Source organism: Hypomesus nipponensis, chromosome 12 (genome assembly GCF_054491055.1).
Source record: "Hypomesus nipponensis isolate SF chromosome 12, ASM5449105v1, whole genome shotgun sequence".
NCBI classification, from domain to species: Eukaryota; Metazoa; Chordata; class Actinopteri; order Osmeriformes; family Osmeridae; genus Hypomesus; species Hypomesus nipponensis.
In genome coordinates, this window is record NC_140372.1 from 9,462,493 (window position 1) to 9,487,500 (window position 25,008).

General features: G+C 49.0%; 1 protein-coding gene across 1 annotated transcript in view; it reads right to left on the bottom strand.

Annotated features, from left to right (window-relative positions):
* The window catches only part of LOC146260992 (receptor tyrosine-protein kinase erbB-4-like), a 144,021-nt gene that overhangs the window by 67,673 nt on the left and 51,340 nt on the right, over positions 1 to 25,008 (bottom strand). The window contains 1 exon segment of the mRNA XM_084667462.1: positions 8,329 to 8,480. Within this exon segment, the coding sequence (XP_084523588.1) occupies positions 8,329 to 8,480 (152 nt within the window).

Genomic DNA, 25,008 nt, shown 5'->3' on the forward strand with positions numbered 1-25,008 from the left:
AGCTAAATACCAGGCAAATTGGATGAAATATTTATGTATATGAGACATTGACACAACTTTAATGTGTTTACCTATCATTGACCATCTAAAAGCAGGCAGGGAAATTAAGCCTTGCATAGTCATTTACGTCACAACATTCCTATGCTGCTGAAATTCTGAGGTCAGTCATTGGTCGTTTCAGAACGTTCTAGCAGTGGGGGCCGGGTTCAGAGGGCCCACGGTGGCAGCATCCCAATAGGACACACACACAATATAAATGTCACTGTCGCCGAGGAACACAATCTGTTTCTTCCGTTCGGCGTGGCAGCCAGCGTGACGCGGCGCATATTTGCCAAAAGCCAGCTGTGAGAGGCAGATATTAAAAAGCCACAGAGAGAAACTATTTACACAGGCTCATAAATTAAGCTGCTGTGAGCACGCATTTTAATATCCGCGCTGAGGGCAGGGCTGGTTGTGAGGGGCGGGGTGGGGAGGGGGTGGGGGGGGTGCTGGTGTCACCTACAGGGGACGCCGCTGAGCGACACTGATGAGTCACTCATGAGGACGCCTACAGAGCAACTTGAATCAAAGCGGCATGCCCGAGTACGCTAGCTGTAGCTCCTGGTACAGACCATCCAGTACATGACCAGCTCAGAGATGTAAACAGCATATTGGAGGAAATGGATGTGGGGGGCAGAGGAAAGGCAGGGGAGGGGGGGTATTGTTCCTAACTTACTCCTCTCTTTGTCTTCCCCCTTTTATCATTAAGGAATAGTAATATGACTGGAACATTGCACATTGATGGCATACATCAAAGGGTTAGACTATGCAAGCCTTGCAAGCGTAACATCCGGAGATTTCAGAATGCCAAAAGCAATGCACTCACTGGTATACAACAGCATGTTTATATAGGAAGGCTGGGATCTGCTGACTAGGAAGGATTCAGAGCGTGCTAAAATAAGTATATGGTGACTTTCATATGGAAAAAGCCTCACAGAAGAGGTTCATAAAAAAAAAAACCCGTAAAATAATGATCAGGGACATTGATCAGAGAGATTGAGTCGTTGTCAAAAGCTGCTGTTTTTACAGTCCACCTCTACTATGACAGACAAGCATCAGGGGGACAGGAGTCCTCAAACTCTTCTGACGCTTGACCCTAAGTCTGACAATGAGGAATCGGGGGTGCAGGTGAGAACAGGGAAGAGATTCAATCACAGCTGACACCAGTGGTCTGAGGGGAGGGAGGGAGGTGAGGCGGTGTGTTTTTGTGTGTGTGTGTGTGTGTGTGTGTGCGGAGGTTGGTGGGGACAATGCTTCCTCATTTCCCTCTGCCCTGTGCATCTGCCATCGTAATTTGAGATAATGACGGCATCCCAGCAGGACCATTCAGTGCGAAGTGATTTGGAATTGATTTAGTGCATTAATTATGCCCCTGTTACGGCAGTGTCATGGCCAATATTTTACAATTTGATAAGCAAAAGACTCACGGAGGGATCACTTTGATGAATAGTGGGAGTTCAGACATGGAGCGCCTTTTATGGTCGTACCTTTTAATTTAACGGTAATCACTTTCCCCTTGCCCTGTAAGAGCACCAAGGCATTCATTTCACCTCAGAGACCCCTGCTTTGCATTGTGTCAGATCTGATCAGGCACACACACACACACGCGTACGAATGTTCACACAAACATACACACGTCCGGTATATCCACAGTGCATCAGAGCAAACAATGACACGCATATGCATGGCACACAAGAAGCTGTGTATATGTGTTGCTAACTAATATATGTGTGTGTAGCGTATGTGTTTATGGCTGTGCTCTAGATGTGTGTGTGTGTGTGTGTGTGCCAGGTTCCGTGTAGCTGGACCCCATCTCCAGCAGGTCACCCTTAATGGAGCAGCTTCAGAACAGCTGCAGGGCAGGACACCCAGAGCCCAGTGATAATGAGCAGCATCTCAGCTGTTTAAAAGAGCCCAAGGGAGGACACAGACACACACAAGCACACACACATAAACACACAAGCACACACACCTACACACACAAGCACACACACACACACACAAGCATTTGCCAACATATATGAATGTATATATGAAACACAAATGCACACACATATACAGACATGTACACAAACACACACACAGACATAAGTACAGGTGAATCCACACACAAAATAACTAACTACTAACTGCAATACTAACTACAAGCCTGCACGTTTCTGACAGGTCGTGTAAAAAAGAGGACATGGTGAAACTGACAGGAAGAGGAGTTTACTCTCTGTTGCCACTTGTCCTGCTCATTGTTTCCCCTCCGTGTATGTGTGTGTGTGTGTTTATATAGTATGTGTGTGTGTGTGTGAATATATATATATATATATATATATATATATATATATATAATGATGTGTGTGTGTGCGTTTATAAGTGAGTCTGCAACATTGCTTATGTATGCCGCTCTTGCTGGACAGCAGAACTAGTAATAAGACCGCGGGCTCCATGGCAGGTTTGGCTGTCTCTCTGTCATGATGCATCTCCTTCAGCCTAGCCTGGTGGGACAGGGCCACCTACACAGCATATCTGGGGACATTCAAAGTTACAGGGCAGAGAACCGACTGGTCCCAAGCACACATTCTTTCACACAAAAGAAACGCACAGCAGAGACACACTCCTAATCACATTACATTCAGTGTGCTTCGTTTTCTCCCGTGGCAGTGAATCAGGGAGATATTGTTCCACCTTGTTCTGAAGACGTGTGTTTCGAAGGATTGTAATGACCAAAGGCCGGGTTGTTATGCTCTAAAACTGAAAAGAGAAAACAGCTCTGATTAGCACTTCTCTAGCCTCTCATTTACTCAGTAGCATTCAGCAACTCAGAAAGAAAGAAAATGCCAGAAGGAAACAATACATTTGGGTCCGTTCTTCATTCTTTTGTACTTATTCTCATCTTTAATGAGACACAAGTACATAATTTCCCAGCATTTACAGGTTTAAGATGTCAGGGGGTTGTGCCACTGGCATCTTTTGAAGAGAGGGCCGGTGCTAACAAAGTGATAATTTCAGTGTGGAAAGCTGTAATTATGCTAACTCTCTCTTGTGCGCCGCTATCCACTAACAGCCTCCTGCTCTGGCAACGGCCCCGGCCTTTTACGGGCTCCTGTGTGGGGCCAAAGGCTAATGAAACAGTGCCATTAGCCCAGTAACTATGAATGCAGCCCACATGTTAGTATCCTGTGTTATGCTAACATGCTAATGCTAACACCCCTCGCCCCCCCCCCCCCCAACAACCTCAACTCCAGCTCAGGGTATCATTATGTGGTGAGGAGGCTTGTGCCTTCCATTTCTCCACCCCACTGAGCATATACTGTCTGTGGTGAGAAGGCGAAGGGGAAGTAATCGAGAGATAAAGAGTGAGAGAGAGAAAAAACATGAGGAGCAGAGGAAATGAAGGGTCGAGTGTTTTCATCTCATTCTCTTTCTTTCCGTCTTTCTACTCCTGCTCAAAAGCACTGCGGATGGAGCAGAGTTGGAAGTTTCTCTGTATAGAAACTATTCAAAGGAGGATTTGAGGGCAGCAATGAAACAGAACAATTACTTTTTTTTTCTTCTTTTTTTTCTGTTTTTTTTAACAGGAAATAACAAAAACAAAGAAGTAACTGAATGAAAAATGATTATATGACTGTCAGCAATAGACAACTGGAGTTTTATCCAGTGGGTCCAGTGCAGTATAGATGCGTGATACACACACATACACTCACACCACAAACACACACACACACACACACGCACACACACACACCGCATACTGACACACTTAACTAGTGAGCCAAAAGATCCAGCACATAGGCTAGTCTTGATTAATGGTTGACTATGCAGTAATTGCAAGAAAGCAATTGGATTTTTAGCGGGGGGGGTTCGTTATCCAGGACAAAAGAAAGACAGGGACAGAAAAAAAACGGGGTGGGAGTGGAGGCTTGATGGAGTAATACCACACCCAACTGGACTCTGTGAAAGTTAATCAACAGGGAAGGATATCTACAGTAGTAGGATGCGGAGGATCTAATAGTATACTTGTGTTAAGATCATACAGCTACCACTCCTAGTGTAGGTGATGGCTGTACTGTAGAGTACATCCATCCACATACAGCACAGGTAGCTAACAAACAAAAGAAAAAACTATTGTTATACATCCTTGATCCCCCACAAACACACAGCTCCATGAAATGAAGCAGAATAATTGGAGTCTTGTTTAAGATTAAAAGCTGCTGGCAATCGCCCTCTCCTTCCTCTGCTCCTTCGTCATGTTCCCTGGAGAAGACTGTTCTCTACTCCTACTGCGAGTGGAGAACTTGGCATTGTCAGCCTGACAAGGATTCTGGAACTCTCTGCCTCTCTCTCTCTCTCTCTCTCTCTCTCTCTCTCTCTCTCTCTCTCTCTCTCTCTCTCTCTCTCTCTCTCTCTCTCTCTCTCTCCCTCCCTCCCTCCCTCCCTCCCTCCCTCCCTCCCAACCCCTCCCTCTCTCTCTCTCTCTCTCTCTCTCTCTCTCTCTCTTTCTCTCTGTCTCTCTCTCTCTCTCTCTCTCTCTCTCTCTCTCTCTCTCTCTCTCTCTCTCTCTCTCTCTCTCTCTCCCTGAGTGAATGCTGGAACCTTTCTCCCTGGTTCTTCAGCTAGCTGAGAGTAGTCTTTGCCTCCTTCCGGAGTCTGGAGTTCTCCTGGTCTCCAGAGATAAAACAGTTGTAAAGCTCCCCTCCGTCTCCCAGAACACAGCCTACAGCCAGCGTCATTCATCTCCTTCTCAAAAGACGGGCTCTGGCCATGTGTCTTTGTGTACTTGTTCTATGTGTGTGTGTGCATGCAGAGAGAGAAAGAGAGACAGGGAGAAAAAGGGAGAGACAGGGAGCACACAGGAGAATGAAAGGAAGAAGTTCAATTCCAAAACGTGAGTGTCCTTTTCTCCACACCCTCTTGGCCCCCAAACCTGAAGTTTCAGGAAGTCAGACAAAAGAAAATGAGATGAACATGTTTTGCATTTATTGGAATGCTCATGCATGTGTACATTGTACATTCGGTATGTGGTGTGCGAGCATCCGTGTTTTGGTTCACTTGCGTTTGTGCGTGTGTCAGCGTGCGTGTGTGTTCCTCTGCCCCCAGTCACAGGTCGTTTTGGCAGTGTGCCGGGGGCCTACAGCGGAGTACGCTTCCTGCCAGATTGATCGGCCTTTAATGAAGAGTCCGTCAGGCTGGGTGACATCATTAGGTAGCTCGGGGCTGGCCGACCACTTGTCCTGGCTCTGTCACTTCACTGTCAGGGAGATGCGTCGCTCGAGCAGGGCTGGAAAGAGCAGGCTATGGAACTTCAACCTGACTCAAAATAGACAATAAAGAACGGCCAGTACAACCAACTCGCAGTTTTTTGTTTTGATCGATGGTGGTGCCTGCGAATGTATGAACCTCTCCAGCTCAACAAAAGAAGGACAAGGGAATGAGGGCTGTTGAAGATGTTGTGTAGCGCCACCTACTGGTGCGTTTCTAGAGCTGCTCTAAGGTAATGACGGAGCACCCATGCTGGGTGGACATTATGGCTGTCATTAGAGTCACTCTTGAAGCATTAGCCCTGGGAAAATGGAGGGAGGCATGGTGCTGTGTGTGGAAACCGGTGAGTGAAGGATAGCTTCTGTTGAAAGCTTGACTTGGACCGGGGGGACAGCATGGCCATCCATTTACCTGTCAAGACCACACCAGGCAAAACTACCCACTCCTCTGCCTTCTCTCTCTCTCTCTCTCTCTCTCTCTCTCTCTCTCTCTCTCTCTCTTTCTCTCTTTGTTTCTTTCTTTCTCTCGCTGTCTCTTTCCCAACTCTCACACACATATGCACTCACTCACATTAGATCTTCGTTCTTAAAGGCAGAGCAGAAATTATTTCTGCCTGTCACATTAGTGCAATCTCCCCTCCCCTTGCCTCCTCACCCCTCCTCTCTCCTCCCCTCCTCTGCCTGGCTGTTGTCTTTGAGGGGAGCAGTGAGGATCAATCATGAGCCGCAGCAGGTGTTTGTAGCGGTTCCTCCCCCAGCCTGCAGCTCCGTCTTTATGAGGCCACGCCTGCGCTAATGGATGCCCTCCGGCCATCACAGAGCAAAAGGAAACACAACCGCCGCCTCCACAAAGACAAGAAGCCCCAGTTACACAGTGTGTGTGTGTGTGTGTGTGTATGTGTATGTGTGTCTGCAGTATCTGACAGCAAAGTGTTTGTGTTCTTGTATGTGTTGATCTGACTGTGTGTATGCTTGACTGTGTGTGTGTGTCTGCAGGGCACCCAGCTGATCAGACAGGGGCTTCTGTGAGGCCTCCTTGTTGAAACAGTAAACATGCCTCTTCATCACCAACTGGTCAGCATATGTGCTGTGACTGACCCTTCACTGCCCCTCTCCGGACCCTGAACTGGGGGTCTCATCTTCACAGGATATCAGGAGAGCACAAGAAGTCTGGCATGAGAATAATGTGTGTGATTAGAGCACACCAGTGGAACACCACACACTGTACACTGAGCTGATGTTTCACAAATCCCAGATGAATTAAGGGCATTGATGTTTCTGTACTGTGCAGGTTTTTATTCTGCCCTTTGTGGGACAGAATATGAAGACAGAGAAAGCTGTTCACTCACTTACTGGAAATTCCGATTTTTCACTATCAGTGCATGTGTGTAACGGGTGAATTTATATTATAAAGTGAGAAGTGGGGTTTGCCTGTGGCTTTCAGAACACAACTGCCTTCAAAATGATTAATTAAAAAAGACGTTCCACATAACAAATGAAAAACTTCACTTACAAGGCAACTACAGTACAGTAGTTCTAATAGTCCAAATGAGATGGTGGATTCAGCTTAATGACAGACATGCAGTACAGCACCATATATGTGATAGATAGTGATTGACAGCACTAATTAGAGAGACTCCATCTCCCACAATTACTAAGCCACTGAGGTCCATTGAATCCTGGCTCCACCCTTGATTTCAAAAGATGGTGATGAGAGCAAAACTTTTAGAACTGGCGATGAATCATTTCTCTCACCCTCCTTTTTGAACTTTGCATGATAGACGGTAAACACAAGTTCTCTTCTGATTAGCCTGCTAATCAGGGCTGGCAGGCCCATGGTTGTCCATCCATAAACTATAAGGAAAGCACTATTGACTTAGCAGTCAACCAGCTGATGACCTTCTCCTCACCTCTCTTGGCGCCCTCTCTACCCCTGGCTCAGCTAGCATTTTTTGTCCAACAATCGACTTTATAGAGAAATACATGAAGAAACACGATCCTTCACTTGTTCTCCAAACTGGGTGCAGCTCTATGGGGGGTATTCTGGGAGCTGCTGACATGATCTTTCTTCTGCTATTTCATTGGCCACGGTGTCAAATGTGTCGGGTCAGAACAATTTAACGCCACAATGAGATAGCATTAGCCTCGTTAGATCCCAGGGACACACGTAGCACAATAAAGACAGCCCTCGCCATGGCAACGGGATACCTACACATATCCCTTATCAATCCCCCAGATGCCTAATTGTTGCGCTAATGATGCAATGCCTGATGGGACTGTTTATGGTTTTCATTTTCGAGCTCCCGGCGCGGTAATTAGTGCACACCTCAGATCATTAAACAACATGGGCGCTGGGGGAGGAGGGGGGGGGGGTATGGGGGTGGGGGGTATGGGGGGGGGGGTACCCACAAAGACACAAAGGGAACTTTGCTGCCTTTCCGAGGATGGTGGTGTGAATCGCTGTGTTCCATTACAGCGTTGTGGACGCAGAACTGGGTTTGTGGGGGCGTCCTCTCACCCCCCCCCCCACACACACACACACTACTTTTCTGACCCAATCAGAGGTTGGTATATGGTTGAAATGTAATCTGAGGGAAGTTGCTGACCAGAGCATATTTGTCCATGCATGCAGCTTCTGTCTCAATGACAGTCTATGAATAGATAATACACTTCATGGGTAGCTACTGTAATTACGCAATTTCCCTAAGGTGATGAATAAAGTAGCTATCAATCAATTTATCCAAAACATGGACAGGTAATTCGTAAATTATTGATGACTTCATAATACATTCTCATGTATATTTAATCTGACTGGTTCTGATGAGATTGACAAATATATATATACAGGTCTACATTTAAATTAACCAATGAGGAGATTCATACTTGACTCATTCCGACTCAATAATTTTTATGATCAAAATACTTAATGTGGCTTGGGAAAGGGATTTAGTCATTTGAAGTTTGATTAAAAAAAAACATCTACCATTAGCCCATGGGGGGAGGGAGCATGACTTTAGGCTGAAGCCACCTTCACACTGACCTTGAGGAAGGAGAGGTTACGGTTGCGGTCAATACTGGTGATCTCCAGGTTTCCCATGACCACTTCACAGTTCTCGTAGAGCTTACGCAGGGTCCGGTACTGCTGGTCCAGGTCCGATAAGGTGCTCAGTTTGTTCTCCGTCCCCGGACAAACTAGAGAGAAGGAAAGCGGAAGAAAGTGAGTGGGTGGCGGCAGACAGAGAGAGAGAGAGAGAGAGAGAGACAGAGAGAGACAGAGAGAGAGAGAGAGAGAGAGAGAGAGAGAGAGAGAGAGAGAGAGAGAGAGAGAGAGAGAGAGAGAGAGAGAGAGAGAGAGAGAGAGAGAAATTACAAGAAGGGACAGAAAGATGGCGGAAAGGATAGACAGAGAGGCAGAGTGGGAGAGGGGGTGGGGGGGGGGGGGGACGCCGAGAGATTATAGAAGTTATTGAAAGAGCAGTTAAGAGAGGCCAACCTGACCCTTGACAACGACAGAGCCGTGAACACTTGAGGGGAATTATTTCTCAAAGGCACTGACCTACAGACTGGAATCTGGCTTTGCAGCGCCATTTAATGAAAGATATTCAAATCAGGTTCAATGACCTTTCGAGAAGGTTTCACTTTCAGATTGCCCCAGAGAGGACATTTCTTTGGGGGTATTAGAGGACGCCTGTCCCTGTGCGGAGGAAATCCACCACAATCACTCTGCGGCGCAGCGCCACGCGCTGCCAACGCCTCGCTGGTGACAGCGGCTCGTCTGGTCAATAGGGAGGTGAAGTCGCGAGAGAACGGGCTGGAGCTTCATCGGGGTGGTAGTACCCCGCCTCCTTATCAAGCCCATCCGCATCTGTCTGTCCTGGGTAGCTGGGAGGGAGCGGGGGAGGGGGGAGACAACCTTCCCATTCCAAGCCAGTCATGCACCTGACATGTAATTAGGTCAACCGATGTTACGCCCGTCAAGCAGCTTCTACACCCCCCCCCCCCCCACACACACACACACACATACCACCCCCCCTCACACACACATACCCCCCAACCCCCTGGCCCACACTTTGACCATATGCTCAGTCAGCTGCCACTGAATGCCCAACCCTCTGTGACGAGGGGAGTCACTGGAGGGGTACTAAGGTGTGTGTGTGTGTCAGCCTCTCCTTCAGCCTTAGACATGTACTGTGCATGTGCATGTATACACTGAAACAAAGATATACACACACACACACACAGTCAAATGTCCACATAGCAGGTCAAGTGGAAACACCGTTGTTGGTACACTAAATATTCCTACAATCACACACACCGTCCTTCTCCCGAGGTAACATTAATGCACTACTGGAACGAATAACAATCTCCTTCTATCTTTATTTCTGTCCTTCAATGTTCATGTTTTTGTATTACGTCAACTACCCAACAATGCGAGTGGGTGTCAATAGTTCCACTACATATCCTAAGGGTGATTGATTAAAAAAACAGCAGAGAGGAAATAGAAACAAGAAGAAAGACACCAGAAACATCTTGTTATTCTATGAATGGAACTACATCTGCTAGGTGTTCCTTCTGTCATGCTTCACTGTGGTGTTGTATTCAAAGTGCCATCATGGCAGTGTCTAGATAGGTACTCTCCCCCCCATGTCTCCCTTGCAGGCAGGGGGTGACAGTGTAAAGAGTGAGACGTTGCCTCTCTTGGGTCAGTGCGCCATGTGGAGGGGAAGGAAGGGCACGTCTGACGGGCTCAGCAGAGAGGCTGCCAGTGGGGACAATAGAAGACTATCTCCAGCCATGTCACAGTCCTGACTGAGCCGGCCTCCCTTAAGAACTAATTTGTTCCAGGGAGAAAGAGATGGAGAGACATGAGACACAAGGAAGACAGAAAGAAAGAATGACAGAAATAGAGAGAAAAACAGAGAGCAAGAGAAACAGTTAGAGAGAGAGAGAGAGAGAGAGAGAGAGAGAGAGAGAGAGAGAGAGAGAGAGAGAGAGAGAGAGAGAGAGAGAGAGAGAGAGTGAGTGAGAGAGAGAGAAAGCCCTTGGCAGACACATTGATTTCTGCCAGGGAATTCTGTCCTCTCAGCAATCCAGTGCCGAGGCAGGCCCCACTAGTACAATGCTCTACAACACTGTTCTCCTATTCACTTTGATGAGGGAGTCTTTATTACTTACTGTATTGATATGGTGACTTAATGACAGCAAATGTGATGAACAAATTACAGTAATACAGGTCCCATGTCCAGAAAACAACAGCAAATGGCCTTTTTGGGGGTCTCACTCCAATTCAAAAAGAGCAACATTAGAAGATTTAAAGATACCCCTTTTTTATTCTTTCTGTAGCAGAATATCACATTAGCTTTGCGGTCATGTTGATTCCAAGACCCAAGAATTGAATTACAACTTAATTCTTTCAAGAGGTTACTTGCAGCTGGGACAACAGTTACAGTATAACAGTGCTTAGGGCTATACATCTTTGCTTGCTGTTGCACGGTAGTGGAAACTAACCCTCTTCTCCTCTGTTACCCCTGTTCTCCCCCCAGGGTCGACCCCCCCCCCCCCCCCCCCCGTGTCCTTCAATGCACATCCCATAATCCCATTCACCACGAAGTAGACTTTTTTTCCCCCATTAAGTGGAAAAAGATGTGGCCGGTTCACTTATGTAGAGGCCCCTGTTGACCTGTACAGAGTCACTATCGGGTTTATGAGAGTACGACTGTAAAAGGCTTTAAGAGCAGAGCAGTCGTAATGGTTGAACGCGTGTGCCGAGGAGGGAAGTGGAGGGGACGGGAGAGGAGAGGAGGGGAGATGAGGAGAAGACAAGACGGTGAGTAGAGTAGAGTGGACAAGACAACAGGACAGGAGAGGAGCGGAAACTGGCTCTTCACAATCTGGCACACAGGCAGGTAAAGGGCTGTGCGGGGACTACTGGAGAGAATGTGTGACTACTCAACAATAATTATTCACTATACAACAGGAAGGATTAGAAGCGAGTAGTCATTTCAACAACCCTTACTCCTCTAGCCAAGCCTGTTCCCCGGCAATTTCTGTCAGCCTCTTTTATGTAGGACTCATTGAGGGAGTGAAGCGGTTTATAGCGAATAGACAATGTATGACTCCTAACTAGTTTGTATGTTCATTCTTCTCCACACTCAGTATCTACACTGCTAATGAGATGTATTCTGTCAATGTTAAGTTCAAACGTTTCCTGTGTCAACCAACTTACTAATGGCCTTTTTGTGAACAACAGACTTTCACTCACACCTACACACACACACACACACTTTCCCAACTCCTGGTGTCCTTCACGGACACCTACCTGCTCACTTTGCAAAACATCATACGCACACAAACACACACACACTGTCCTTTGGCGCGTGTGTGTAACACCTACACACCTTCAAAAAAGCGACAGATAACGCCCACATCAGTGGGGTTAGTTTTCTTCTCTAGCCTGGAATCAGTCCGCTCATCCTGTCTCTGTGTCTATAAGCCCCTGCTGACAGAGTCAGCTGTGCTGCTGGTGGGACAACCCACCTTCCTTGACTGACCGCTCACCGCCCCCCCCCCCCCCCCCCCCGGTGCTCTCCCTCCTCCCAGGCCTCCCCATGCATCTTAATCTCATAGTTTAACAGTCATCATCAATTACCTCGACATGCTGGATGATTTACACTGTGACACATATATTGTACGGTGCACACACTCTCTGTCCTCTTTGTACTCACACACACACTACTGCACACAATATAACACAGAAAACACACATTACTGCACACAAAATGACACACAAACACACATTACTGCACACTAAATGACACACAAACACACACTACCGCACACAAAATGACATATCCATGCACACACACACATGCCCCCCACCCTCCCCCCTCACACACAAAAACACACACACATGAAACAAGCCAATCATTTCTCTGTGGGCGACGGCACGACACACAGGCGGGGGGGAGGGGGTCACAGGGATTAAGGGACGTGTTGGGGGGTGGGAGGTGGTGGTGGAGGAGGGCTGGGGGTAGTGTTTAATGACTCGTCCCAGCCAATTTCCAGCCGGTGGCTTCTCTTTGGGGGTAAATGAGGCTGGCGGTTAATGTAGCAGGGAGACCAGGGAGCTGTCTCTGATTGCAGAGGGACAGGGAGAAAGATGGAGAAAGAGAGAGAGAGAGAGAGAGAGAGAGAGAGAGAGAGAGAGAGAGAGAGAGAGAGAGAGAGAGAGAGAGAGAGAGAGAGAGAGAGAGAGAGAGAGAGAGAGAGAGAGAGAGATGGACAGGTGAAGGGGGTGACAGAGAAAGAGAGAGAGAGAGACAGACAGACAGACACAGAGACAGAGACAGAGACAGAGAGAAAGAGAGATAGAGAGACAGAGACAGACAGAGAGAGGGTGATGGGGGGGCAGAGAGAAAGAGAGAAAGAGAGAGTGTGGTTAGGGGAGAACATTAGTATGGAGCATATGGGCGATATCATTAAGAGGGAGGGTTCTAGAACATTTAAGCCGGAGCAGGAGATGTTTCTATTCAATATTCTGTCTGCTGAAAGACTGCTCCTTTGGTTTGTGTGTTCTGTGCATCAGCGTGTGCATGTGTATGTGTGCGTGTGTTGGCACTTTTATAGTATTTTATGCAGTTTTATGAATTCCCTTACTCAGGAATTCCATGCACAGTTCAGTATCAAGTGCACGCACACACTCACACATACCACATGTACACAAGGGGCCATAACAAGGTAATTTATTCTCTGTCATTCAGCCAAGTATGTTACAACCTTTGGGGAGCAGCCACATTAGAAGCATGTTGATCGTGCCTCGGCCAAATACACACACACACACACACACTTGCACAGACAGACACATACACAGACACATCAGAGAAATAGCGACGGTCTCAATAGCAGACATCCATCTCCGCTCAACGTAGCGAGCAGCCGAAACGCAAATGAACACTTGAGTCTGACGACCTCAGACTCGGTGCATCGTGGGAATGTGTTATTGCAGGGCAGAGCTGAAGGTGCCAGTCAGCTGCCATCTGCACTCTCTCGCTCGCTCTCGCTCGCTCGCTCTCCACCTCCCTGACTCTTGTTGCCAATCTCATTCTTTCGCGTTCTCCCTCACTTTTGTTTTTTAATTCGATGCGGCCGCTCCATTTATCATCGCTTGAATCGATAACCATTTGCCTGTGCGCCGACGTGAGGGATGTAAATAGCAGAAATCTGACATTTAGAGGATATAAAACAACAGGCTTTCGATATAATCAACACCGTCGGGAGTCCCAGTCCTGAAGCCGATCCATAGCCTTATTAAAAAAAGGCCCGATCATTTCGAAGCATCAACGTGGATGAAGCTTTTGTGACGATGTTGTTTGATGAGTCAGTGAGTGTGCATGCAGTGTGCGTTCAGAGCGTGTGTGTGTGCCTGTGGAGGGAAATATCGGCTCCAGACGCGTCCAATTTTGTCTTGAACGGAGAGGGTTTTAGTCACGTGGTCTAGTGTTGGTTCAGAAGAGTTTTTTGTAGAGTTACTAAACTGGAAGGGAGTTACTGGGTAAGAGTAGACTTGTGTTGTGCGTGTGGGTGTGTGACAGACTTTGTGCCTGCCAGTAGTACTGGTGTGCCTTAACCCCTTCTCCAGGCTTAAGTCGAGCTCTGCTCCACAAATCCCAACTGACACTACAGTCCCCCCCACACACACACACACCCTCCACTCCAGGACTCTCTCCAAACCCCCTCCACATGCTGCTTCAAATGGAAACCGGCTTCCCCAAACTGATGCCCCAACACTGCTGCATCCCAGACCCCCAGACCACAGGCCACTCTCACACATACACACACACACACACACACACACACACACACACACGCACACACACCAACACACACACAAACACACACACACAAGGAAGGCCCGCTAAGAGAAGCAACCACACCACTATTGCCTGTTCCACCACAGCCATCCCAATACCAACCTCTGGACTGGTCTGTGAGTGTGTGTGTGTGTGTGTTCCAGTACAACTGCAAATGTCTGTGCCTAAATATATGTTTCTAAAGATATGTGCTCCCCCTTGTGCTCTTCACTCCATGTCTGTGTCTCTGTGTGTGCACTGTCTGCAAGGGTGTGTGTGTGTGTCAGACACACAGTTTAATCAGTGTGTTTGCTATCCTCTCTGTAAGAAGTCTGTGATTCCCAGGTCCTCCCCCCCCCTTCCCATGTGGTTCTGTCTTTCAGTCCACAGCCTGTAGGTGAGCTTAAACTGGGCCTGACCTTTATGGCTGGACGGCGCACAAAATCGATAATTATGAAATGAAATGAATTAGCGTGGCGGCACTAGCACGCTAACTGATGGAGGATTATTGCTCACAGGCAATAATGAAGTCAGTGGCTCATGAGTAATGACATCATCCCAATACTGGTCCCTTTCCCTCTCGCACCATATCCACACTGGACTGTGTGTGCATGTTTGGAGCCTCAAATGAGTATGTTTATATGAGCATAAGAGCACACACACACACACACACAGACAGATAGACAGACACACACACACACACACACAAGCAGAAGAGTAGACAAAGTTCAAAGGAATGTGACAATGCTAATAATGTTGTAAAAGTCACATTGAGCTCTTTGTTTTCCTCCCACTACATCTACATACTTTCACTGGTCTGCCCTCGCTCGCTCGATCATTCTCCCTCTTCCATCCCTTTTAGCTTGAAAGCTGAGCCTCAAAGACCGAACTTAATTGCCTCCGAAGCCACAGCAAAAGAGGGGAAAACTGAATAAGAACACACGTCTCCAATGACGATGTAAAGCCATCGCTGGTTAAAAGGCTACTTCAATACAGGATGTGAGAGTCGAATGAAGGCCCGGACATTTCCTAAGATGGACACTGCTCTTGAAGTGAAATCAGCTCAAACTCCTTGCAGAAGCGCTCTCTCTCTCTCTCTGTCGGGTCTTTGAGGAGACAGGGCAAACATGAATGTTTAGTATTTCTTACAGTGGGTCTGTCCTAGATACAGAGGGTGACGCTGGGCTGAAGCACTGTCTTCACAAGTAGAGGATGACAGCTGGGAGGAGAGGAGGGAGGAGAGGAGGGGTAAAAATAGAGTCACTCATTTTCACAGGTGGGCTGTGGAGGGGAGGGAGGGGAAGGGAGGGGCAGAGGGAGAGAGAAGGGGGGGAGATGGATGAGAGAGGGACGAACAGTATGAAAGGAGTTTAGGAGCCATGCTGAAAAGCTTAAGGGGTGGAGAAGGATGTGAGGAGGTGTGGATGGGGAGGGGGGCGGAGATGGAGAGAGCAGTCAGAATATGGCGGCGAGACAGAGAAAAAAAGAGGGGGAGGGGGTCCAGAAAGCTGAGGACAGATGCACACTCTTGCTGAGAGGACAGGAGGAGAGAGGAGAAGAGAGAAGAGGAGAGGAGAGAAAAAGAGTGGAGGGTGGAGGAGAGGACATGTACATGAAAATGCATTAGTGTCTCACTTGGACTAACCGGCTAACCCCATAGAGGCCAGCACAGCTGAGGCATGGCAGACAGAGAGGACTACGCTATCATGGCTGCACAAATGCTAACACACATGAATGGTGCACAGACCCCTTGTTAGCAACATTGCTAATCACACTTGGAAAGCATGCAGGGCAATGCTGATACAGGTGCATGCAGCAGGGCTCGCGGTTTCAGCACACCAAAATAATTATATCCAGAAGGTTCTAGATCCATCTATGAGATCATGGAGGTTGAGAGTTTGAGCCCCCTCTTTTAGCCCCCGAACGAGCCCCTTTCGCTTTCTCTCATCATCCCTGCCTCAACACTATTGGAATCCCCCCTCTCTCTCTCTCTCCCTCTCTCTCTCTCTCTCTCTCTCTCTCTCTCTCTCTCTCTCTCTCTCTCTCTCTCTCTCTCTCTCTCCTCCCCCCTCCCTCCCTCCCTCCCTCTCTCTCTCTCTCTCTCTCTCTCTCTCTCTCTCTCTCTCTCTCTCTCTCTCTCTCTCTCTCTCTCTCTCTCTCTCTCTCTCACTCTCTCCCTTTCATTCTCACCCTTCCCTGTCTTTTCTTATCTGTAGTGATGAAACAAAGAAAAGGAGAGAGTAATGGAGAGAGAAGGGGACCAACGGAGAGGGAGACAGAGACAGATAAAAGGGGGCGCAGAGATCGATCACACGTGCACCTTTTGCAGGTTTCCTCCGAGCTGTGGTTGTACCTGAGGCTCGACACATGTCTCCCATGCAGGAAAACCTGGCAACGAGGACAGTGTCCTTCAAGGGTTTCACCAGGTTGAAATATACAGACACACACACACACACGCACATGCAGCAGCAAAAGGATACTCAAGCAGGCTGAATATGATAGCATCAAGTCAGAGGATGTGCATCTTTGATTGACAGCGGCCCCTCCAACAGGAGCGAGCCCAATGAAGAGTATACACACACACACACACACACTTCACATCAGAGGCTGACAGGTGCATTGGCACGGCCCGGGGCAGGAGTGTGAGGGCCAGGGGAACACTGTGTGTGTGTGTGTGTGTGTGTGCGTAAATGCATGTGTGTGTGTGGGTGTGGGGGCGTGCATGTATTTGGAATCAGGAAGGGAAATAAACCTCAGGAGTGCACCCTGATGCTAATGTTGCCCTAAGGACTGTAGTATGGAGAACAGTAGGCAGCTGTGCAACGTCGGTAGCCTGGTGGAGAGCAGAGAGGACACCGAGGAGGTCCCTAGCAGGTTGGGGCACCAGAGATCTCTACAGTCCTGAGGTTACAGCCCTCGGAAGAACCCAGTCTGCATGCTTTTGATCCAGTCCAGCACATTTCAACTGGTTCTGACAGCACCACTACTGTTTCAGCCAAACTACTACTCCTGCTGGTATACCTACTGTAGCAGACTCTATCATAGCCAAGATTCCTTTGCTTAGATATCTGAAGTCACTGTCAATAGAGAGGAAGCAAAGCCATTACTTGGACTGTATACTATATCCAGGGGTCAGATTCTGTCCTTCAGCAAACATCTACTAAACACACACACATACACACACACACCTTTCTGCGCGGCAATAGCTCAGCACAGCAGTTCTCCGGCTTAGCCGAAACACATTTTCTCTTTACATCTTTACCTTAAGTGACAAAAGCCCCAGTAGCCCTCTCAATTATGTTGTGCAGGTGCAGTCAGCAGGAAGAAGTAATTGCTCTGGGTGTTTCTGGTTCCCTGAGATGGATCGTGAGCTCTGGGCAGAACTGTCAAGGCCTCCTTGGGGACTCATAAGGAGGACAGGGGGCAAACGGTGTGTGTTTGTCTGTGTGTTTGTGTACGTGTATTTGTCTGTGTGTGGCTGGGTGTGTTTGTACATGCTTGCTTGAGCATGCACATGTGTAAATGAGCATGTGTGTGTGTGTGTGTGTGTGTGCAGTGTGTTGAAGTGTTTGTGTTAGCGGGGGCCATCTCATTGACGTTGCTGCCTGGACCAGCTGACAGGTCCTGATGGAGAGTCAGACATTGGACCTCTCCTGGTCACATGACCCTGTCCCCTCTGGGCTCTGGGGGCCTGTAGATAATTGGGGTTTGATCGACCAATCATCTGCTCCTGACAGTGTCCCCAGCCTAAGGGGCAACACTCTGGGAGCAGTTCAGGGCCGGTGACCGCAAATTAACCACAACCACCCACACATCACAAGCACCATCACAGGATGTCAAACTGACATTGCATTTTCACACGAGGAAAAAATCAACAATGGTGAGCAATGATAGGAGGGTAATACATCTCATGGTACTTTATTCCCTAAACGGTCCAGCCTTGAATGACTGTAAACATGAGACCCAGACACATCGGTGCAGATGGAGAACCGCAATAACGTTCCACCCCAAAATGAACACATTCATGGGTTACATTCCTTCATTCGGAGGTTCGGGATGTTTCACTTTGTCGAGGGCAGAGTTTTGTGGGCCAAAGTCAGCTGGGAGGGTGTGTGTCCTTGTTGTTGTTTGGTAGGTGAGTCACGAGGAGGGGGCGCAGGCTGAGGCACATGGGCACCTGCTCCAGATGTGCCGGGCACAGATGTGCTGTTTAATTACCCTGCTAGAGGTGCTTTGCATTATTACCCTGTACAGCCCCAAGAGAGCGCCTGTCTGCACGCGCGTGTGTGTGGACGTGATTGTGTATGTGTGTGCTTGTGTGCGTTTGTGTGTGCTTGCGTGCGTGTGTGTGTGTGTGTGTGTGAGAAAGAGTGCCTACGAAGCCCTGAGAGGATTGTGTCTATGTATGCATGTGTGTGTGTGTTTCATACATGTACACGTCAACCTCCTCCATCTGCTAAGTCAATTCAAATGACCCAGTTGGGCGCCAAACGTGCCACGAAACGTCTGTGATGGACGTAAAGAAACATGACACTAATGAAGAAGCTCTCTCTATGAGGCCCACGGCACTGTGCCTGTCTTTAGAGCATCGCGGGGAGTGGAGATGCACACAGTCTGGTTGGTTTTCGAAGACATCAGCCGACACTGACAGCTATGTCAGACTCCCTTTCAGACACATGGCTGCTGTAGGTCTCTCTCCTCATTGGTTGTTTACACTTCCAACCGGACAAGGTGGGGACGTGAGGCATATGCAGGACGGGCAAACACACGCACGCACACACAATGTACATAGGCATTCCTGACTAAGGCGACCTGACGTTCGAGATCTGGAACGTCGGGGTGGAGATGGAACGATAGACGTGAGAAAGGGAACATGGCTGAATCAAACGAGCATGATGAATTGCATTGGAGGGAGAGTGCGAGAGGTGAGGCAAAAGAAAGGTAGGGCAGACCAGAGAAAGCGAGAAAACAAACGTTTTGAGAGAAAGGACAGGAGCCGTAGAGAGGCACAACCGGAGGAGGGAGGGAAAGATGGAGGGCAGGAGATAGAGAGATGGAGAGAGTGATGAGGACGTGGCCCTGGGCAGAGTGGATTAGTGAGTATTGTACCTGCTGATGTCTCTGTCCCCTGGGGCCTGCAGCAGCTAATCCCAGACCGTTCCACACATTAAGCACCAGGATCAACCGCTCCATTCATTACTGCACACGCTCCCTACAAAAACCGCTGAGGTAGAAACACACAGACGCACTCACACACACACACACATACGCTCGTGCGCACACACACCCGCACGATAAACGTGTGAACAGAGAGGGGTTTTTCACCCACCTTGGATTTCCCATCAATCTCCAAAGAAGAAAGAACCTTCATGAATACACACAACCGTTCTATCTAGTTCCTAGTCGGGAGTCAGGTGGCTGAGCGGATAGGGAATCGGGCTAGTAATCTGAAGGTCAACAGTTCGATTCCGGGCCGTGCCAAATGATGTTGTGTCCTTGGGCAAGGCACTTCACCCTACTTGCCTCGTCAATGTCCCTGTATTTACTGTAAGTCGCTCTGGATAAGAGCGTCTGCTAAATGACTAAATGTAAATGTTAAATGTAGTCATACAGCCCTTCTCTTCCTGTCCCACAGCGTGTGAAGCACAGCCTCCTGTCTGAGGCAGTCGGTGCAAACAGCCTCCTGTCTGAGGCAGTCGGTGCAAACAGCCTCCTGCCTTAAGGCAGTCGGTGCAAACAGCCTCCTGTCTGAGGCAGTCGGTGCAAACAGCCTCCTGTCTGAGGCAGTCGATGCAAACAGCCTCTCGTTCACCGTGCCCTCTGTCTCTGCGGCTCTCCTCTTTCTCTCCTTTCACCGTCAAACTTCACTTGTCTTTGCAACAACCGGGCCCCTTTTACCCCGCCCCCCCCCCACCTTCTCTTTTTGCTGTATCCCCTTTGCCGTGACAATTTACGAGCCTCTCCTCTCCTTTCATTTAGTGGCCCGATTCTCTTGTCATAAAGCATGTGTGGGGGACTGGAGAGGGGGGGGTGGGGGGGAAGGGGGGCAATTTACGAGGACCGTCCCGACACAGCCCGGCCCGGCCCGGCCCGGCTCGGCCCGTCAGAACCTGCATTACAGCCCAGAGATTTAGAGAGGGCCCGGACCTGACTCTTACTCACACGGCCGTGGCGTTTTATGGGGCGACATGTTCTATCTGAGCATGATGGCCGCTTTGACCTTCTCCTGTAAGTCTTTCACCCTCCAGCCCTGGCATGAAAAGAGCAATCCAGGGCCCGCTGGCAGGGAAAGCTTCTCCTTGGTCTCAACGATGCAAACACGGGCCGGAATCTTCCACGTCCTCACGTTCCTCTGGGCGTGTGTGGCACCATTGAGGCTGAATAGATCACCACTCATGATGTGCACATGATGTGCACACCGGTAATGTCAACAGGTTTCTCACATGTATTCAGAGGGAGGGGGCAAAAGAACGAGGGAGAGATGGGGACGGAGAGAGAGAAAAGAAAGGCAACAAAAGTGAAGAAAGACAGAAAGAAAGAAAGAAAGAAAGAGAAGGAGGAAGAGAGAGGGATGGAGAGAAACAGAGAGGGGGGAGAGAGCGAGAGAGCAAAACGGAGAAAAAGAAAGAAAGAATGAAAGAAAGAAAAGAAAAAAGGAGGAAGGGAGAAAGAAAGGAGGGAGAGAGAGAGAGAGGGAGAGAAAACGTCTCCTATCAAAACCACATCATCCAATCAAGACCGCAGAGTGACACCCGAGCCACAGGCAGACCTGTCACCAGGAGCAAATCAATCCACCACAAAGAAAACAGCTTCTCCGTTTATACCTCCTGAGGTGCCGGATTTGCCCTCAAAGAAATGCTGTTGCTTTGAAAGGTAACCCTCTATATCCCCCTGCTCTCCGCACCCTCTCTCGCTAGCCTCACCTCCTCCATCTGAGAGCAGCCAGAACCTCGAGGGCAGTTTCTCAGAGTAGATCTCTCTTCGGTGGAGCTCACAGAACGCTCTCTGTGATTCCACGCCTGTGGCCCTCTCTATGGCTGAGAAGCAGCGCTCCCTCGCTCCATCGCTGGTAAACAAATAAAGCGCTTAGCGATTCCTACCTCTCTATAGTGAGCATGATGGGATGTGAGAAGGGAGGAGGCAGAGGACAGGAAACACTTGACAGAGGATAGGAGAGAGGAGGCAACGTGCAGGAGACAGGAAACACTTGACAGAGGATAGGAGAGAGGAGGCACCATGCAGGAGACAGGAAACAATTGACAGAGGATAGGAGAGAGGAGGCACCATGCAGGAGACAGGAAACACTTGACAGAGGATAGGAGAGAGGAGGCACCATGCAGGAGACAGGAAACACTTGACAGAGGTTCGGAGAGAGGAGGCACCATGCAGGAGACAGGCGACAGATCGAACAGCTATCATGGAGCTAATCAGTGTTTCCAAAGACATGCATGGACGTCATCAAAGACGTGCTCAATTACCTGGCCAGTCAATGAATATCACTAACGCACGAGCACACACAGATACGCGCGCACAATCGTACACACACACACACACACACTCAGTAACACACTCAGTAACACACACACAAACACACACACTCAGTAACACACTCAGTAACACATGCACACACTCGCCCGCACACATGTACACACTGCTCCGAGGCATAAATAAATGAAAAAAGAAACACCCACCCATAGCAAACATCCACAAGCCTGTTGGAACACGCCGGCTCACAGGCCTCATCTTTACACAGTCGCCACACACTGCCAGCGTGGTGCAGACTTCTCTCTCTTTCTCTTTCTCTTCTACCCTCCTCTCTTTCCTCCTCTCTGTCACTCTCCTCTTCGAGAGCCCTTTCTCTCTCCCTCTCCCTCTCCCTCTCTCTCTCTCTCTCTCTCTCTCTCTCTCTCTCTCTCTCTCTCTCTCTCTCTCTCCCCCTCTCTCTCTCTCTCTCTCTCTCTCTCTCTATCTCTCTCTTTCTCTCTCTCTGGATATGCATTTGCACACCCTGCACTGTGCCAAGCTCGGCATGGCAGAGGGAAAGGGATGGAGAGAAAGACAAATACATCAAAAACACAGTGGAGCTCAGGATGCGTCTCTCTCTGTCTACATCTCTCTCTCTCAAACCTATCTCCACTTGACACCACCACCAGCCCTACACAGCAAAGAGAGACACCACTCTGAAACTCATGCTCCCTGAAGGAGGAGAGAGAGGAAGAGAGAGCAGGGATGGGGGCAGAGAGTGAAGTCCTTCAACCCCTCACAGCATTCAGTCTGACCCAAAAAAAGTTGAGGAGTCAGAGAGACAGGGAGAGAGAGACAGAGACAGAGAGAGAGAGAGAGAGAGAGAGAGAGAGAGAGAGAGAGAGAGAGAGAGAGAGAGAGAGAGAGAGAGAAAGAGAAAGAGAAAGAGAAAGAGAAAGAGAAAGAGAAAGAGAAAGAGAAAGAGAAAGAGAAAGAGAAAGAGAAAGAGAAAGAGAAGGAGAGAGAAGTAAAAAAAAAAAACACTTATTTTTGATGGCAGCTTCAAAGACCATTACAGCGCCTTTGAAAAGTTACCAGAGGGGGGGGAAGTTCTTTCGAGTGTCTAAGAGCAGCAAGGGGATGGTGCTGGAGCTAGCGTCCTCTTCCTCCTAGCATTGACAGAATACTAAGTAAACAAGATCAAGGCTGGCCCTGATACTCTGGGACTGAGCGCTGCCCCCTCCACTGCCAGAAGAGAACGCTTAAGCGAGCGCAAGGAAGATAAAATACGGAAGACCCAGAAGAAGAGCTACATCAACCAGTCGTTCTTTTCCCACAGTGGGGGGAAGCGCGCGGGGCGGCGCAAGCGAGGCTGACTGTGTCGATGGGCTTGTTTGGAGAAACCCATGATCAATAAGCGAACTTGTTGAAACTTTCAGAGGGTCCTCGCAGAGTTGGGAATGACTGGGTTCAGCAGCCTACTTGTTAGCAGATTTCTCTATCTGCCTTCATAATAGTTAATGTGAGCTCGTCCTTCTGATCAACATGCAGACAGCCGCCCTAGCCCAAGTGTCTTGTGATTGTAGCTCAGATGATGACTTAATATGGGTACTGACAACTGGCTTCCATTATGGAAAGGATTTCAAAATCCTAAACTTTTGCAGCTGTGTCCCAAACATGACCCCACTCCCTAAAAAACTGGATGTCCCCTTTTCAAAGCCCAGCTGGTGTGACTAGATAAGCGTTAGATAAAATAGAAAACCACAGCTATCCACCCAACCTTCTCTCTCCCGCCCCCCCCCCCTCTCTCTCTCTCACTTTCTTTATCTACTTCATTGATTTGTGTGCAGCAGATCTTGCCCACCTTGGCAGCTCTGGACCAGTGCCTCCAGTTAGCAACACACACACACATGGACAGCAAGGAGCCTCGCCAGTAAACAATGTTTGGGACCCGCTCGTTCTCTGTTAAGTGGTACACTGGGCACTCGCTCAGCTCCATATGCCTAGCCCGGGCCGGCCATGGCTGCTGGCTGAAGACCGGTGCGGGCAGATGGGCGGACGGACAGATGGACGGCAGGGTTGGGTAGACCCACCTGTCAATGGAGATGTGGCGTAAGAGATATATCAATCCTGGATTCACACTCACGCTCTCTCCATTCTCTCTCTCTCTCTCTCTCTCTTTCTCTCTCTCTCTTCCTCTCTCCCTCTCTCTCTATCCATCTCTCTCGGTCTTCCTCTCTCCCTCTCTCTCTATCCATCTCTCTCGGTCTTCCTCTCTCGGTCTATCTCTTGCTCGCTCTCCTGTTTAAGCAGCAGGGGACGGCAGCCACGCGCCAGCCAAGGCAACATGGTGGGTGGGAGGCCAACAGAGCGACGAGGGATGGAGGGATGAGGAGAGGGAGGAAGGCAGGCAGGCGCCCCGTACTCCAGCAGAGAGATACCAGAAGGCGTGTGAACCGCGAGTAAAGCGAATTACAACTCCACTGGTTGCAATCGCCAAACTATATTCCCCGACGACGGTAGGTCGCCCACGGAGTAGCTGCAGCAAGAGCACGCTGCAGGGAGGCGAGCACTAGCTGCGTCGCTCGCCGCTGCCAGGTGAAAGATGGCGAGGGCGACGGACAGAGGGAGACAGAGGGGGGGGAGGAATGGAGGGAGAGAGGGGGAGAGAGGGAGACGGAGGGAGAGAGACAGGGCAGAGAGAGGGAGATGGAGCAAGAGTAAGCAAGGGAGACGCAATAAATAAAAACATAAATACATCAACAGATTCTTGATGAGGGGAAAGATCACAGGTTAGAAAAGGAGGGAGATACAACCCTGAGCTGGATAGCTCGGTGGGATGAGTGGGAGGGGGGGGGGGGTGATGAACAACAACAAATAAGCATGAGATGGTACGTGTGGAGGAGGAAGGTGGGAGGTGCACTGGAAAGACCCCATCCCCCCCTTTGGAGTGTGGGTGACCTTGACAGGATGGAGGGGGGGGGGCAAACGGTCTATCTCCGGAGCGTGTCATGGTACATCCTTACACACCCCTACATACACACACACGTACACCAACCCTCACTGCGCACTCACACACATACAGCATAACAGCATGTTAATGACACGCATGAGCCACCGGAACATTCATCATATTCACATCACAAAATCTATATCGTATGTGTGTGTGTGTGTGTGTGTGTGTGTTTGTGTGTGTGTGTGTGTGTAAGGTCTCTCGCATGTATGAGCATCACACGTTAGTGTCACCTTCTTTTCCTACGGTAATAACCCTCAATCATCCACTGAACAGAATCCCTCATCGTGTACCAGACCAGAGATACAGATTCATTACCTGGCTCCTAGCAAGCAGCAGGAGGGCTCTCCAGCTAACCACACTGTGTCTGGAGTGTGGATCCCCTCACCCCTGT